Source organism: Symphalangus syndactylus, chromosome 18 (genome assembly GCF_028878055.3).
Source record: "Symphalangus syndactylus isolate Jambi chromosome 18, NHGRI_mSymSyn1-v2.1_pri, whole genome shotgun sequence".
Classification (NCBI taxonomy): domain Eukaryota; kingdom Metazoa; phylum Chordata; class Mammalia; order Primates; family Hylobatidae; genus Symphalangus; species Symphalangus syndactylus.
The window spans coordinates 55,032,212-55,046,468 of record NC_072440.2 but is presented as its reverse complement, the minus strand read 5'-3'; the positions used below and the strand labels follow the sequence as shown (position 1 = coordinate 55,046,468).

Genomic DNA, 14,257 nt, shown 5'->3' with positions numbered 1-14,257 from the left:
CTGCCTCCTGGGTTCAGGTGATTCTCCTGCCTCCGCCTCCCAAACAGTTGGGACTGCAGGCACGCGTCACCATGCCCAGCTAATTTTTGTATTTTTAGTACAGACGGGTTTTCACCATATTGGCCAGGCTGGTCTCAAATTCCTGACCTCGTGATCCACCCGCCTCGGCCTCCTGAAGTGTTGGGATTACAGGCGTGAGCCACCGCGCCCAGCCGTATTTTTATTTTTTAATAAAAAAAAAATTTTTTTTAAAGACAAGGTCTTGATCTGTTGCCAAGGCTGGAGTGCAGTGGTGAGATCAAAGCTCATTGCAGCCTCAAAGTACTGGGCTCAAGTGATGCTCCCGCTTCAGCCTCCTGAATAGCTGGGACCACAGGCATGCTGGTTATATTTAAAAGTAAAACACTGGCTGGGCGCGATGGCTCATGCCTGTAGTCCTAGCACTTTGGGAGGCTGAGATGAGCGGATTACTTGAGGCTAGGAGTTCAAGACCAGCCTGGCCAATATGGTCTCTACTAAAAATACAAAAATTAGCTGGGCATGGTGACGTGTGCCCGTAGTCCCAGCCACTTGGGAGGCTGAGGCACGAGAATCGCTTAAACCCTGGAGGCGGAGGTTGTAGAGAGCTAAGATCACGTCACTGCAGTCCAGCCTGGGTGACAGAGCAAGACTCTGTCTTAAAAAAAAACAAAAATTAAAATAAATAAAATAAAATAAAAGTGAACCACAAAATCAGATTGCAGTGTCTTCATGCATGAGCCAGGGCTTGTTTGACCTCATGGTGACCTTTAATTTGGGAAAACCTGCCGGGCGCGGTGACTCATGCCTGTAATCGCAGCACTGTGGGAGACTGAGGCTGGCGGATCACCTGAGGTCAGGAGTTCGAGACCAGCCTGACCAACATGGAGAAACCCTGTCTCTACTAAAAATACAAAATTAGCCAGGCGTGGTGATGCATGCCTGTAATCTCAGCTGTTTGGGAGGCTGAGGCAGGAGAAGCACTTGAACCTGGGAAGCAGAGGTTGCAGTGAGCCGAGATCACGCCATTACACTCCAGCCTAGGCAACAAGAGTGAAACTCCTCAAAAAAAAGGCCAGGTGCAGTGGCTCACGTCTGTAATCCCAGCACTTTGGGAGGCCGAGGCGGGCAGATCACGAGGTCAGGAGATCATGACCATCCTGGCTAACACAGTGAAACCCCGTCTCTACTAAAAATACAAAAAATTAGCCAGGCATGGTGGCGGGCACCTGTAGTCCCAGCTACTCGGGAGGCTGAGGCAGGAGAATGGTGTGAACCCGGGAGGCAGAGCTTGCAGTGAGCCAAGATTGCACCACCGCACTCCAGCCTGGGCGGCAGAGTGAGACTCCGTCTCAAAAAAAAAAAAAAAAAAAAAATTGGGAAACCTCTACCTGTCTGTACCTGTAGGTCTTTTCTCTGGGGTCTGGAAGAAGAATACTTCAATATGCTGCCTTCTGGTAATCTGAGAGCAGGGCGAGAAAAGGAAGATCAGAGTTCCACCCTTAAATCTGTAGGTTTTCACTCCTCCACTCTCCTTTGCAGTCCCGTGGAGTCTCCATCTGAGCCTTTTCTCGTCCAGGCATCCCGATGTTGGTGGATGGCCCATCTGAGTGGCCAGCCCTGCGCTTCTTGCTGTTGGCTGTGGCAATGTCTTTCTTCGGCTCATCTCTATCCATAGATGAAACACGGGCGCATCTGTTGTTGAAAGAAAAGATGATGCGGCTGGGGGGGCGGCTGGTGCTGAGCACCAAGGAGGAGCAGGCCAATGAGAGGCTCATGACGCTCAAAATCACTGAGATGAAGGAGGCCATGAAGACCCTGATATTCCCACCCAGCATGCACTTTTTCCAGGCCAAGCATCTCATTGAGAGAAGTCAAGTGTTTAATATTCTAAGGATGATGCCAAAAGGTAAGGTTTGGAAAGGGGTGGCTTGGGGTGCTGGGAAGGTAGAGGGACTCATCTTGGGGCTATTACTGTGCTTGTGGCTGTTGCTATTCTAGATGGAGCAGAGAAAGCCTCACTCAGCTGTTCTGCTCCTCTGTCCTTGTGGGTAGACTAGGAAAAGGGTGTTGGAAACCAAAACCCCTGCTTCCTGGGGGACTCCCAGACAGTCAGGATTGGAAAAGCATCCAGCCCTGAGGCTTTGCTATTCCCTTTATAGTTTTCCCAGGGGCTAAGCTACCACATAGGATACAATGTGATATAGCATTGTAGTAGTATAAACACACCTTTCATGGAGTGTGTGTTTCACCTCCATGAAACATGAAATAATTAGCATCCTGCACATATAAATAGCCAGGGGTGGTGGTGCACCTGTAATCCGAGCTACTCTGGAGGCTGAGTGGAGAGTATGGCTTGAGCCCAGGAAGTGGAATTTGCAGGGAGCTATGATGGCACCACTGCACTCCAGCCTGGGCGACAGAGCAAGACCCTGTTCCCCAAAAAATGTTAATTTTTTTTTATTAAAAAAATTTTTTTTTGAGACAGTCTCACGCTGTTGCCCAGGCTAGAGTGCGCTGGTGTGATCTTGGCTCACTGCAACCTCTGCCTCCCGGGTTCAAGTGATTCTCCTGCCTCAGCCTCCTGAGTAGCTGGGATTACAGGCACACGCCACCACACCTGGATAATTTTCGTACTTTTAGGAGAGATGGGGTTTCACCATGTTGGCCAGGCTGGTCTCGAACTCCTGAGCTCAGGCAATCCACACTCCTTGGCCTCCCAAAGTGCTGGCATTACAGGTGTGAGTCAGTGCACCCGGCCAAAAATGTTAATTTAAAATGTAAAAATAATAGCAACTTGCAGTTTACAAAGACTTTTCAACACTTGTTTTTTTTTTTTCTTTTTTTTTTTTGAGACGGAGTCTTGTTCTGTCGCCCAGGCTGGAGTGCGGTGGCACGATCTCAGCTCACTGCAACATCCTTCTTCTAGGTTCAAGCAATTCTCCTGCCTCAGCCTCCCGAGTAGCTGGGATTACAGGCGCATGCCACCATGCCTGGCTAATTTTTGTATTTTTAGTAGAGATGGAGTTTCACCATATTAGTCAGGCTGGTCTCGAACTCTTGACTTCGTGATCTGCCTGCCTCAGCCCCCCAAAGTGCTGGGGTTACAGGAGTGAGCCACCGTGCCCGGCTGTTTTTTTTTTTCTTTTAATGTTATAAATAGAGATTTAAAAAATAATAATAATTATGAGGTCAGTAGAGTAGTATCCCCAGTTGCTGGGAGGCATAAGAGGGTGACACACTATAGCTCATGCAGCTGGGACAGCTGTCTAGGGGCTTGTGTCAGGGCCAGGGGCTCGATGGGCACAAGAAGCGCAGAGGGACAGCATGCACTGTGCCTGGGGGAGCAAGGGACACAGCTGGTGTCTGGTCGGGAGGACAAGCATGGGGACTCAACTGGCAAGGCCTGCAGGCCAGAAGCTGTACAAACACAGACCCAGCGCAGGGGATGAAAAGCCAGTGGGAGAGGAGTTGAGGGGCAGGATGAGAGGATGGAGGACAAGTGTGTGAACAGGACCGTGGCCCTGGGGCTCATCCCAGTGTATCCCATCATGCAGTGTTGGGTGGCCTCATCGAAACACTTGGGCTCCCAATGGAGAGCTAGAAGCCAGTGGGAGCCCCGACGTGAACCTCAGTTCTCCGGTTCCAAGCCTGATGCCCTCTCACTCTCCCATGCTGCCCCTCTTGGACAAGATCACCCCTGGCTCCTGATTAGTGAGACATGGAAGCCCCATCCTTAAACTAGAGCCTTAAACAAGTTCCGAGAAACATGTCTGGACAGAAATCCTTCTGCTCCCACGTCTTCTTGTGATCCACACTGTCCCTACAGCCCCAGAGCCCTGGGATGGGACTTCACCCCTTTGTCCCCACAGCCCCAGAGTCCTGGGATGGGACTTCACCCCTTTGTCCCCACAGCCCCAGAGCCCTGGGATGGGACTTTACCCCCTTTTTCCCCAAGCCCTGGAGCCCTGGGATGGGACTTTACCCCTTTGTCCCCACCGTTCTTCTTCCCTCTCCAGGGGCTGCCTTGCACCTCCATGACGTTGGCATCGTGACTATGGACTGGCTGGTGAGGAATGTCACCTACAGGCCTCACTGCCACATCTGTTTCACCCCGAAGGGGATCATGCAGTTCAGATTTGCTCACCCAACTCCCCGTACATCAGAAAAATGTTCCAAGTGGATTCTGCTGGAGGATTATCGGAAGCGGGTGCAGAACGTCACTGAGTTTGACGACAGGTGAGTAGTAGTTCAGAAAGCACATCTCCCAGGCCTGTCATGGGGTGGCAGTGGGTAGGTGTCTCCCTTGGTACAAACCTATAGATAAAAATCTGGCTTTAATAAAACATGAGGCAAGGCTGAGTGCGGTGGCTCACGCCTATAATCCCAGCGCTTTGGGAGGCCAAGGCGAGCAGATCACTTGAGCCCAGGAGATGCCAGTCTGGTCAACATGGTGAAACCCCATCTCTACCAAAAATACAAAAAATTAGCCAGGCGCCAGGCGCAGCGGCTCATGCTTGTAATCCCAGCACTTTGAGAGGCCGAGGCGGGCGGATCACGAGGTCAGGAGATCGAGACCACGGTGAAACCCCGTCTCCACTAAAAATACAAAAAAAATTAGCCGGGCGTGGTGGCGGGCGCCTGTAGTCCCAGCTACTCGGAGAGGCTGAGGCAGGAGAATGGTGTGAACCCGGGAGGCAGAGCATGCAGTGAGCCAAGATTGAGCCACTCCAGCCTGGGTGAAAAAGCGAGACTCTGTCTCAAAAAAAAAAAAAAAAAAAAAAATTAGCCAGACGTGGTGCTGCACCTGTAGTCCCAGTTACTTGGGAGGCTGAGGCAGGAGGATCACTTTAACCCAGGAGGTTGAGGCCACAGTGAACTGAGATGGAGCCACTGCACTCCAGCCTGAGTGACAAAATAAAACCCTATCTCAAAAAAAAAAAAAAAAAAAAAAAGCATGAGCACCTTTTTCTTTTAACCTTACAGGATACTTTGCTCCACAAAAGCATTCAACACCTTTTCTATCCATAGTAGTTTTCTGGTGTATTTAAAATCTACAAAAAGCATTATCAGCAACACTATTTTTGTTTGTTATTATTATTATTATTTTTTGAGACAGGGTCTTGCTCTGTCACCCAGGCTGGAGTGTAGTGGTGTGATCTTGGCTCACAGCAGCCTCTGCCTCCTGGGTTCAAGCGATTTTCCTGCCTCAGCTTTCTGAGTAGCTGGGATTACAGACATGTGCCACCACGCCTGGCTAATTTTTGTATTTTTAGTAGAGACAGGGTTTCACCATGTTGGCCAGGCTGGTCTCGAACTCCTGACCTCAGGTGATCTGCCCATCTCGGCCTCCCAAAGTGCTGGGATTACAGGCATGAGCCACTGCGCCCGGCGCTTGCCTAATTTTTTGTATTTTTAGTAGAGACAGGGTTTCACCATGTTGGCCAGGCTGGTCTTGAACTCCTGACCTCAGGTGATCTGCCCATCTCGGCCTCCCAAAGTGCTGGGATTACAGGCGTGAGTGACTGTGCCTGGCCAGCAACACTATTGCTGCAGCAAATGAGATTTGTCTGATGCTCAATCAGACCAGAGAGAATAAAAGTTCCTAGCTCTGAAGTGATGACAATCTAGCTGGAAGATAAATCTTGAAAACCTGATGCAGCAACTTCCTAACAGACTTGTATAGTATCATTATTATTATTATTATTTAAGACAGGGTCTCATTCTATCATCTAGGCTGGAGTGCAGTGGCACAATCTCGGCTCACTTCAGACTCAACCTCCCAGGCTGAAGCAGTCCTCCTCTGTCAGCACACTAGAGGTGTGCACCATCATGCCCAGCTAATTTTTGTATTTGTGAGATGGGGTTTTGCCGTGTTGCCCAGGCTGGTCTTGAACTCTGGGGCTCAAGCCATCCTCTTGCCTTGGCCTCCCAAAGTGCTAGGACTACAGGCATGAGCCAAGCCATTGTGCCTGGCCTTGTATAGTAATATTATAAGTGACAATTAGTTTGATCACAGAAATGTCTACAGAGTGCTCCCCTGAGGTTACTTCCCTTTATGAAATGAGAAACATGAAGCTCAGCAAGGTTAACTAGCTTATGCAAGGACACACAGCTGGTAAATGGCCAGTCGGGGATACAAACCTGGGTGCTGATTCGAGTTATTTCCATTCCACTCCCTTCATTCACCTGTTTGAGCTGCCATAACAGAATACCACAGGCTGGGTGGCTTAAACAATAGGAATTGATTTTCTCAAGCCAGGCACACTGGGTCATGCCTATAATCCTAGCACTTCGGGAGGCTGAGGTGGGAGGATCACTTGCACCCAGGAGTTCAAGACCAGCCTGGTGGCCAGGCGTGGTGGCTCACGCTTGTAATCCTAACACTTTGGGAGACCGAGGTGGGTGGATCACTTAAGGCCACGAGTTCAAAACCAGCCTGGCCAACATGGTGAAACCCTGTCTCTACTAAAAATACAAAAAAATCAGCCGTGCATGCTGGCAGGCACCTGTTATCCCAGCTACTCGGGAGGCCAAGGCAGGAGAATCACTTGAACCTGGGAGGCAGAGGTTGCAGCGAGCTGAGATCATGCGACTGCACTCCAGCCTGGGCGACAGAGCAAGACTCTGTTTAAACAAAAAAAAAAAAAAAAAAAAAAAAAAAAGAAAGACCAGTCTGGGCAACATAGTGAGATCCCCATCTCAACAAAAAATAAAAAATTAACCAGATGTGGTGGTGCACACACCTATAGCCTCAGCTACCCCAGGGGGCTGACATAAGAGGATTGCTTGAGCCTGGGAGATTGAGGCTGCAGTGAGCTGTGACTGTGACACTGCACTCCAGCCTGGGCAACAGAGTGAGACCCTGTTTCAAAAAAAAAAGGAATTGATTTTCTCATGGTTCTGGAGGCTGGAAGTCTAAGATCAAGGTGCCAGGGCAGGGGTGGTTCCTCCTGGGACCTCTCTCCTTGGCGTGCAGAAGGCTGCCTCTGGCTGTGTCCTCACATGGCCTTTCCTCTGTGTGTGCACTCCTGCTGGCTCTTCTTCTTCTTCTTTTTTTTTGAAATGAGTCTTGCTATGTCGCCCAGGCTGGAGTGCAGTGGTGATCTCAGCTCACTGCAACCTCCACTTCCAGGGTTCAAGCAATTCTCTTGCCTCCCTAGTAACTGGGATTACAGGCACGAACCACCACACCTGGCTAATTTTTGTATTTTAGTAGAGATGGGGTTTCACTATGTTGGCCAGGCTGATCTCGAACTCCTGACCTCAAATCATCCACCCATCTTGGCCTCCCAAAGTGTTGGGATTACAGGTGTGAGCCACCGTGCCCGGGCTCCTCTTCTTACAAGGACACCCGTCCTATTAGAGTAGAGCCCCATCCTTACAACCTCATTTAATCTTAATCATCTCTTTAAAATTCCCTTCTCCAAATGAGGGTTAGGGCTTCAATATTTGAATTTGGGAGCTTGGGGACACAGGTTAGTCCATAACATTCCCCAAAAAGAGCTTGGTCTAGTTTCCTGTCAGTGGGTATAGGAAGAAAAAGAGAGAGAGAGAGAGCTTTTTGGTCTAGAAAGTACAGTGGGGTCAGACTGGCCAAGCATACAGAGGGAGGACAGGAGCCAGGAGAGACTGGCTGGTGAGCTCTCCTCTTAAGCAGTCTCCTGCGTTTGGGGTTAGGGTTTAAGCAGGCAGTGGGCTGCCTGGCCACAGGACCCACGCTTATATCGTGAGCCTGGGAATGCTCCCCTTTGCCCCTTCCTTATCTCCACTCTAGGGTGCATCCTGGTGTGCTGCTAGCTGGGATATGCAAGGTGGGTAGCAGTCCTATGGGTGCCTGGGGACACTGTCCTGGATCATGCCTCTGCCACTCCCCACTTTGTGTCTTGGACAGCTTGTTGAGGAATTTCACTCTGGTGACCCAGCACCCGGAGGTGATTTACACAAACCAAAATGTTGTCTGGTCGAAATTTGAAACCATCTTCTTCACCATCTCTGGTCTCATCCATTACGCACCAGTGTTCAGAGACTATGTCTTCCGGAGCATGCAGGAGTTCTACGAGGACAACGTGCTCTACATGGAGATCAGAGCCAGGCTGCTGCCGGTGAGCCCAGCTCTCCTCTCCATTCCTCCCACCTCCTTTGCTCTGGTCTGACTCAGATTTTAGCTGGTAGAAGATGGAATGCTCATGAATTGACCACCCAGGTCTCTGGTGCAAGAGATCATGTGCCTTTCCAGGGGCCACCATGAGCAAGGAAACCTGAAATGGACTGGGCAGGCTCCAGCAAAACTGGAAACACATTCCGCACTGCCCTTTGCCCCCGTTTCTCATGGTTCCCCGTTCTCCCCTCTGCCATGATACTCAGGGCCTCGTGACACGAGCTGAGAGGGAGGAGAACTGGGATAGAGCCATCTTAGGGGTCAAAAGAAGGGGCTTCAAAAATAAAGAGAGCCACATGGCAGGGTGAGGGCAAGAGACATGCAGATGGATAATCGTCCATGGGGTTTGGAAATTACAAGGTCACCTTTGAGCAGTTTCAGTAACATGCTGAGAAGAGAAACCCCATTTCTGGGAGTAGAAAAATGAAACACACGGCCGGGCACGGTGGCTCACACCTGTAATCCCAGCACTTTGGGAGGCCGAGGCAGGTGGATCACAAGGTCAGGAGTTCGAGACCAGCCTGGCCAATATGGTGAAACACCATCTCTACTAAAAATACCAAAAATTAGCCGGGCATGGTAGCAGGAGCCTGTAGTCCCAGCTACTCGGGAGGCTGAGGCAGGAGAATCGCTTGAACCTGGGAAGCAGAGATTGCAGTGAGCCAAGATCGTGCCACTGCACTCCAGCCTGGGTGACAGAGCGAGATGCTGTCTCAAAAAGCAAAAAAAAAAAAAAAAAAAAAAAAAAGAAAGAAAAAGAGAAAGAAAAATGAAATACAGGTGATGAATTGGAGTCAGGTTTGGCTGATTAAAGGTTCTGACTGTGATTTGAGAGAAAGAACGTCGAGATAGCTGGAGGGAACCACAGGGGCCAAAAGTTTCTTTTTAGGATGGAGAGACTTGTTTTGCACACAGAAGGAAGAAATGTGGAGAGGTTAAAAAGAGAGGGGAGGCCAGGAGTGTTGGCTCACACCTGTAATCCCAGCACTTTGGGAGGCTAAGGCTGGTGGATCACTTGAGGCCAGGAGTTCGAAACTAGCCTGGCCAACATGGCGAAATTCCATCTCTACTAAAAATACAAAAATTAGCTGGTGGCCGGGCGAGGTGGCTCATGCCTGTAATCTCAGCACTTTGGGAGGCTGAGGCAGGCGGATCACAAGGTCAAGAGATTGAGACCATCCTGGCCAACATGGTGAAACCCTGTCTCTACTAAAAATACAAAAATTAGCTGGGCGTGGTGGCGCATGCCTGTAGTTCTAGCTACTTGGGAGGCTGAGGCAGGAGAATTGCTTGAACCTGGGAGGCAGAGGTTGCAGTGAGCAGAGATCGCGTCATTGCACTCCAGCCTGAGTGACAGAGTGAGACTTTGTCTCAAAAAAAAAAAAAATTAGCTGGCATGGTGGTGTGTGCCTGTAATCCCAGCTACTCGGGAGGCTGAGGCGGGAGAATCACTTGAACCCAGCGGGAGGAGCTTGCAGTGAGCAGAGATCTTGCCATTGCTCTTCAGCCTGGATGACAGAGCGAGACTCCGTGTCAAAAAAAAAGAGAAAAAAAAATTTTGATTTTAAGGAAGGAAGTGAAATGGAAAGGAGTAGAAGGAGTCCAAAAGAAGGGAGCATCATCAAAAAATGTCTGATTTTTGGGTCTTGCATTTTGACCAGAAGCAAAGGATAACTGAGGTTAGTTACTCTGAGTTGGACTGACCCCAGGCTCCGTGTTGCTGGGGCAAGGATCTTTTGAGGAGAGCAGCCCTAGGTGCTCAAATACTGCTAGAGTTTTATTTCGGTGAGTTTATTGGAGAGAACTTTCCTGAGGATGTTTTTGTTGGGCTGAGGGAGATGGGGTATTGTGGGAGTGGGCAGGATCCCTGGGTGTTCTATGTGGTGAGCTCAGAAGAGTTTGAGCTGGTTAAAGGTTTTCAGTGGCTTGGGGAAAGTGACCTTTGGTAGAGTCTTCATATTGTATCCAAGAGAGTCTGCTCGTTTGTTTACATATTGATCGGATACACAAATGCCTTGGGGACTGACTGTTAAGCTTGTGGAAAGGCCCACATGGTGGCAGTATTTTAGTTTTGTTAGCATATTCTGTAGTCTTTTATGGGCTCCGAAGTTTATTGTTTGTAGACCCAGAAGTGACAGGGCTCCACAGGATCAATACCCACTGAACAAATTCATAAGGGATAGATGTGTAAACAAGAAAGTCAGAATGCTGTTATCACTCAGATCAGACACTTATGCTTCATCAGGAAACTCTCTTCTTTTCTTTCTTCTTTTTTTTTTTTTTTTTTTTGACAGAGTTTCTCTCTGTCACCCAGGCTGGAGTGTAGTGGCATGATCTTGGCTCACTGCAACCTCCACCTCCTAGGTTCAAGTGATTCTCGTGCCTCAGCCTCCCGAGTAGCTGGGACTACAGGTGCACACCACCATGCCTGGATAATTTTTTGTATTAGCAGTAGACGGGGTTTCACCGTGTTGGCCAGGTTGGTCTTGAACTCCTGACCTCAGCTGATCCACTTGTTATTCTAGTTATTCCAGTTTGTGGGTCTCAACTCTCCCTTTGCTTGGCATCCTGGACTGACCCACCTTTTTCCTTAGATATGGTTTTTTTTTTTTTTTTTTTTTGAGGCAGAGTTTCTCTCTTGTTGCCCAGGCTGGAGTGCAATGGCACCATCTTGGCTTACTGCAACTCCACCTCCTGGGTTCAAGGGAACCTCCTGCCTCAGCCTCTGGAATAGCTGGGATTACAGGCGTGCACCACCACACCCAGCTAATTTTTGTATTATTAGTAGAGACGGGGTTTTACCATGTTGGCCAGGCTGGTCTTGCACTCCTGACCTCAGGTGATCCACCCACCTCGGCCTCCCAAAGATTACAGGCATGAGCCACCATGCCCAGCCTTTTCCTTGGATATGTTAATACCCTTGGTGAGTTTAGCGGCAAGGCTGGATTCTGGATTCTGGAAAGTCCGATCTCTTGTGTGACCTGCATGTCTCCACTTGGATCTGTTGCTTGTTTTCTATTTTAACTCTCTGAGTGCAGAGTTATATTTCCATTTCTGAGTTCTTGAGAAGTGGGAGGAGAACATTAACTTTGCCTTGCAGTGGAGCTTTCATCAGTTTTGTGGACAGAGCAGACAGATAAGACACAGGACACAAATCATCCTTTTAAAAGAAAAGAGAAGGTCGCATCTTTTATTGAGAAAAGAATTTCTGAAAAGGGAGGCGCTGGCAAAAATTGATGAGCTGACTTTTCTCCTGGCCTAGGTAGGAGGCTGGAAGAAACTGCACTTCCCAGAGCAGGTGATTCTTGTGTTGTTTGTTTGTTTGTTTTTGAGACATTCTCTGTTGCCCAGGCTGGAGTAAAGTGGCGTGATCTTGGCTCATTGTAACCTCCGCCTCCCAGATTCAAGTGATTCTCCTGCCTCAGCCTCCCGAGTAGCTGGGATTACAGGTGTACACCACCACACTCAGCTAATTTTTGTGTTTTTAGAAGAGATGAGATTTCACCATGTTGGCCAGGCTGGTTTCGAACTCATGACCTCAAGTGATCCACCCACCTTGGCATCCCAAAGTGCTGAGATTACAGGCGTGAGCCACTGCGCCTGGCTAATTTCTATTTGGAAGCCTCTCTTCAGGGTTGGACTCCAGTCCACCGAGGCTCACCCTTCTCTCCTGAGCAGTTTCAGCCCCACCCAGTTGGCAGGTCAGCAGCCCCTCCTTCATCCTTTCTGGGACCATGGCTTTCCACTTCCCTCCTTCCTTCGTTCCCTGTAATGTTTCTGTTCAGTAGCCTGAGTGCATTGCTTTGTGTTATTTATGCCATAATGTATAAGCCTTGATTTCCCAGCTAAATTATGACTTATTTCAGACCAACCCAGATCTTACATAGCCTGGTATCCTCAGTAGGCCCCAGTAGTCATCATGCATGTGGATGGAGGTTCTCAAACATTGGGGTGCATATGAAGAATTTGGAGGCGCTGTTTAAAATCAGCTATTGGACGCCAACCTCCCAGGTTCTAATTCTGTGCTGTCTGGTAGGATCAGAAAGCTGTAAAAATAACTAGCACCCCTCTCCTAGCCCCCTTCCTGTGGATTCTAATGCAGGTGGCCTGACCCAGACCACACTTTCAGGAAGGACCTGCTTCATCTTGACTTTTTTTTTTTTTTTTTTTTTTGAGACAGAGTTTCACTCTTGTTGTCCAGGCTGGAGTGCAATGGTGTGATCTCAGCTCACCGCAACCTCCGCCTCCCGGGTTCAAGCAATTCTCCTGCCTCAGCCTCCAGAGTATCTGGGATTACAGGCATGCACCACCACGCCCGGCTAATTTTGCATTTTTAGTAGAGATGGGGTTTCTCCATGTTGGTCAGGCTGGTCTCGAACTCCCGACCTCAGGTGATCTGCCCGCCTCGGCTTCCCAAAGTGCTGGGATTACAGGCGTGAGCCACCGCGCCTGGCGAGATGGGGTTTTACCATATTGCCCAGGCTGGTCTGGAACTCCTGATCTCAGGCAATACACCCACGTCGGCCTTCCAAAGTACTAGGATTACAGACGCGAGCCATGCCCAGCTATTAATTCATCTTACTGATGTCGAAACTAAAGCTTGGAAAGGTCAAAGAGCTTGATGAAGATCACATAGGTAGTAAGGGGTGACTGGACCCAGGCCAGGGCTCCTAAATTCGTCGCTTTCCTCACCGCGCTGGGCTCTCTGAGCGTCTTAATAGCCACGCCCACCTCAAATGGCGATCCCAGAGGGCATCTGGCTTCAATTTTCCTTTTTCCGGAGGGGAGATGGATTCCCTGGAATGGAACTGGGCCCTGGTAGGGGAGAACTTCCTGTTGGGCAAATCCTGACAACTGTCTTGGTGTGGGAGTGCATAGGGAACTCCGACCCTTGCAGAACCCTGGGATCTTCGTGGGTGGAGGGGAAGAGGATAGAGGAGGGGAAGAGGATAGAGGAGGGGAGGGAGGAGACGCTGAGACAGAGACTTTCATCTTGAGCCTGGTGGGGAGGCATGTGGGAGAAGTTGCTGAGCGGTTGGATCGGAGGGAGGAAGAGAGGCGCCAGAGCACTGGCTTCCTGTTCCATCTTCCCCCTTGTTCTGCAGATGGCCATTTTCTCCTTCCAGAGCCGGAGGTGGAGAGACTTGGCCTGCCCAGCTCCAGTCCTCTGTCCTCACTCTGCCCGCCTCCGCCCGTCCCCCAGCCAGCCTTTGGAGAAGGTGCTGGGCTGCTAGGATTTGGGATTCTGGTGGAGGGGGAGGGGGAGGGGATGTGACCATTTGTTCGGGTCTGACCCTGGAACAAAGGCTTTTGCCACGGAGAGTCTAGGTCTTAATGCCCCCCATTAGCCAGAGTGGGGGGGCCACCAACACATTAACAACTAAAAACAGTCTTCACTGGAATCCTTTTGCTGAGCCGCCTCGCCTCCCCCTGCCTGGTCGCGGGCTAATTCCGGCCGGGGCTGCTGTGGACGGACTATCCTGGCCGCTGAGCCTCCCATTGTGTTCCTAATGCTCAGTAACAAAGACTGCTCGCCGGTAGCAACAGTCGCTAGGCGGGTCTTATCTCCTGGGCTCCGGCCCCTTCCCCCACGGCAGAGTCTGAGGCCCAGACTGGGTCCCCTGAGTCTTTAGCATGGGGCTCTTCCAAGACCCCGGAAGGTTATCCACAGGGGATGGCCCTGCTGGCACTTATGGAGGGGAGAGCTGATGGGAGACACGTCGGTGGCAGAGAACCTGTGATAGTTGTTCCCAGACGTTTTCTAAGACGTTGTCATTCATATAATAAGCATTTCTAGTGCTCCCCGTACCCGTGCTCCCCAGCCCCCATGCTTTTGCCTGGATTCTTAGCAGACCATTCAAAATTCCATTTGGCTCCTTGCTGAATGAAGCGAACCCTGTGTCATGTTGCTGGTGTCGCTTTACGAGAACACGCAGCCTCTTAACTGCTCCCTTTTTGACAGGACTCATCAGACTATGCTGTCATTGTGCTATTTACTTGTCTGTTAAATTGGAACAGTGGCAGATCTTCACCCCAGCTGTATATCGCACCCTAGCACCACCTGGGAGATTACAAACA

The 14,257-nt window shown here is 49.9% G+C and overlaps 1 protein-coding gene across 13 annotated transcripts in view; it reads left to right on the top strand.

Moving 5' to 3' along the window:
- ADA2 (adenosine deaminase 2) overlaps positions 1-14,257 on the top strand; it is a 70,218-nt gene that overhangs the window by 38,675 nt on the left and 17,286 nt on the right. For 8 of the 13 annotated variants that reach the window (XM_063623290.1, XM_063623288.1, XM_055251907.2 and 5 more), the window contains 3 exons: positions 1,561-1,927; positions 4,038-4,257; positions 7,913-8,123. In XM_063623290.1, the coding sequence (XP_063479360.1) occupies positions 1,606-1,927; positions 4,038-4,257; positions 7,913-8,123 (753 nt within the window). In that variant the 5' untranslated portion in view covers positions 1,561-1,605. Of the gene's footprint in view, positions 1-1,560; positions 1,928-4,037; positions 4,258-7,912; positions 8,124-12,952; positions 12,998-14,257 lie in introns of those variants that run through there. The other 5 variants (XM_063623292.1, XM_063623293.1, XM_063623295.1 and 2 more) reach the window with 2 other exon arrangements.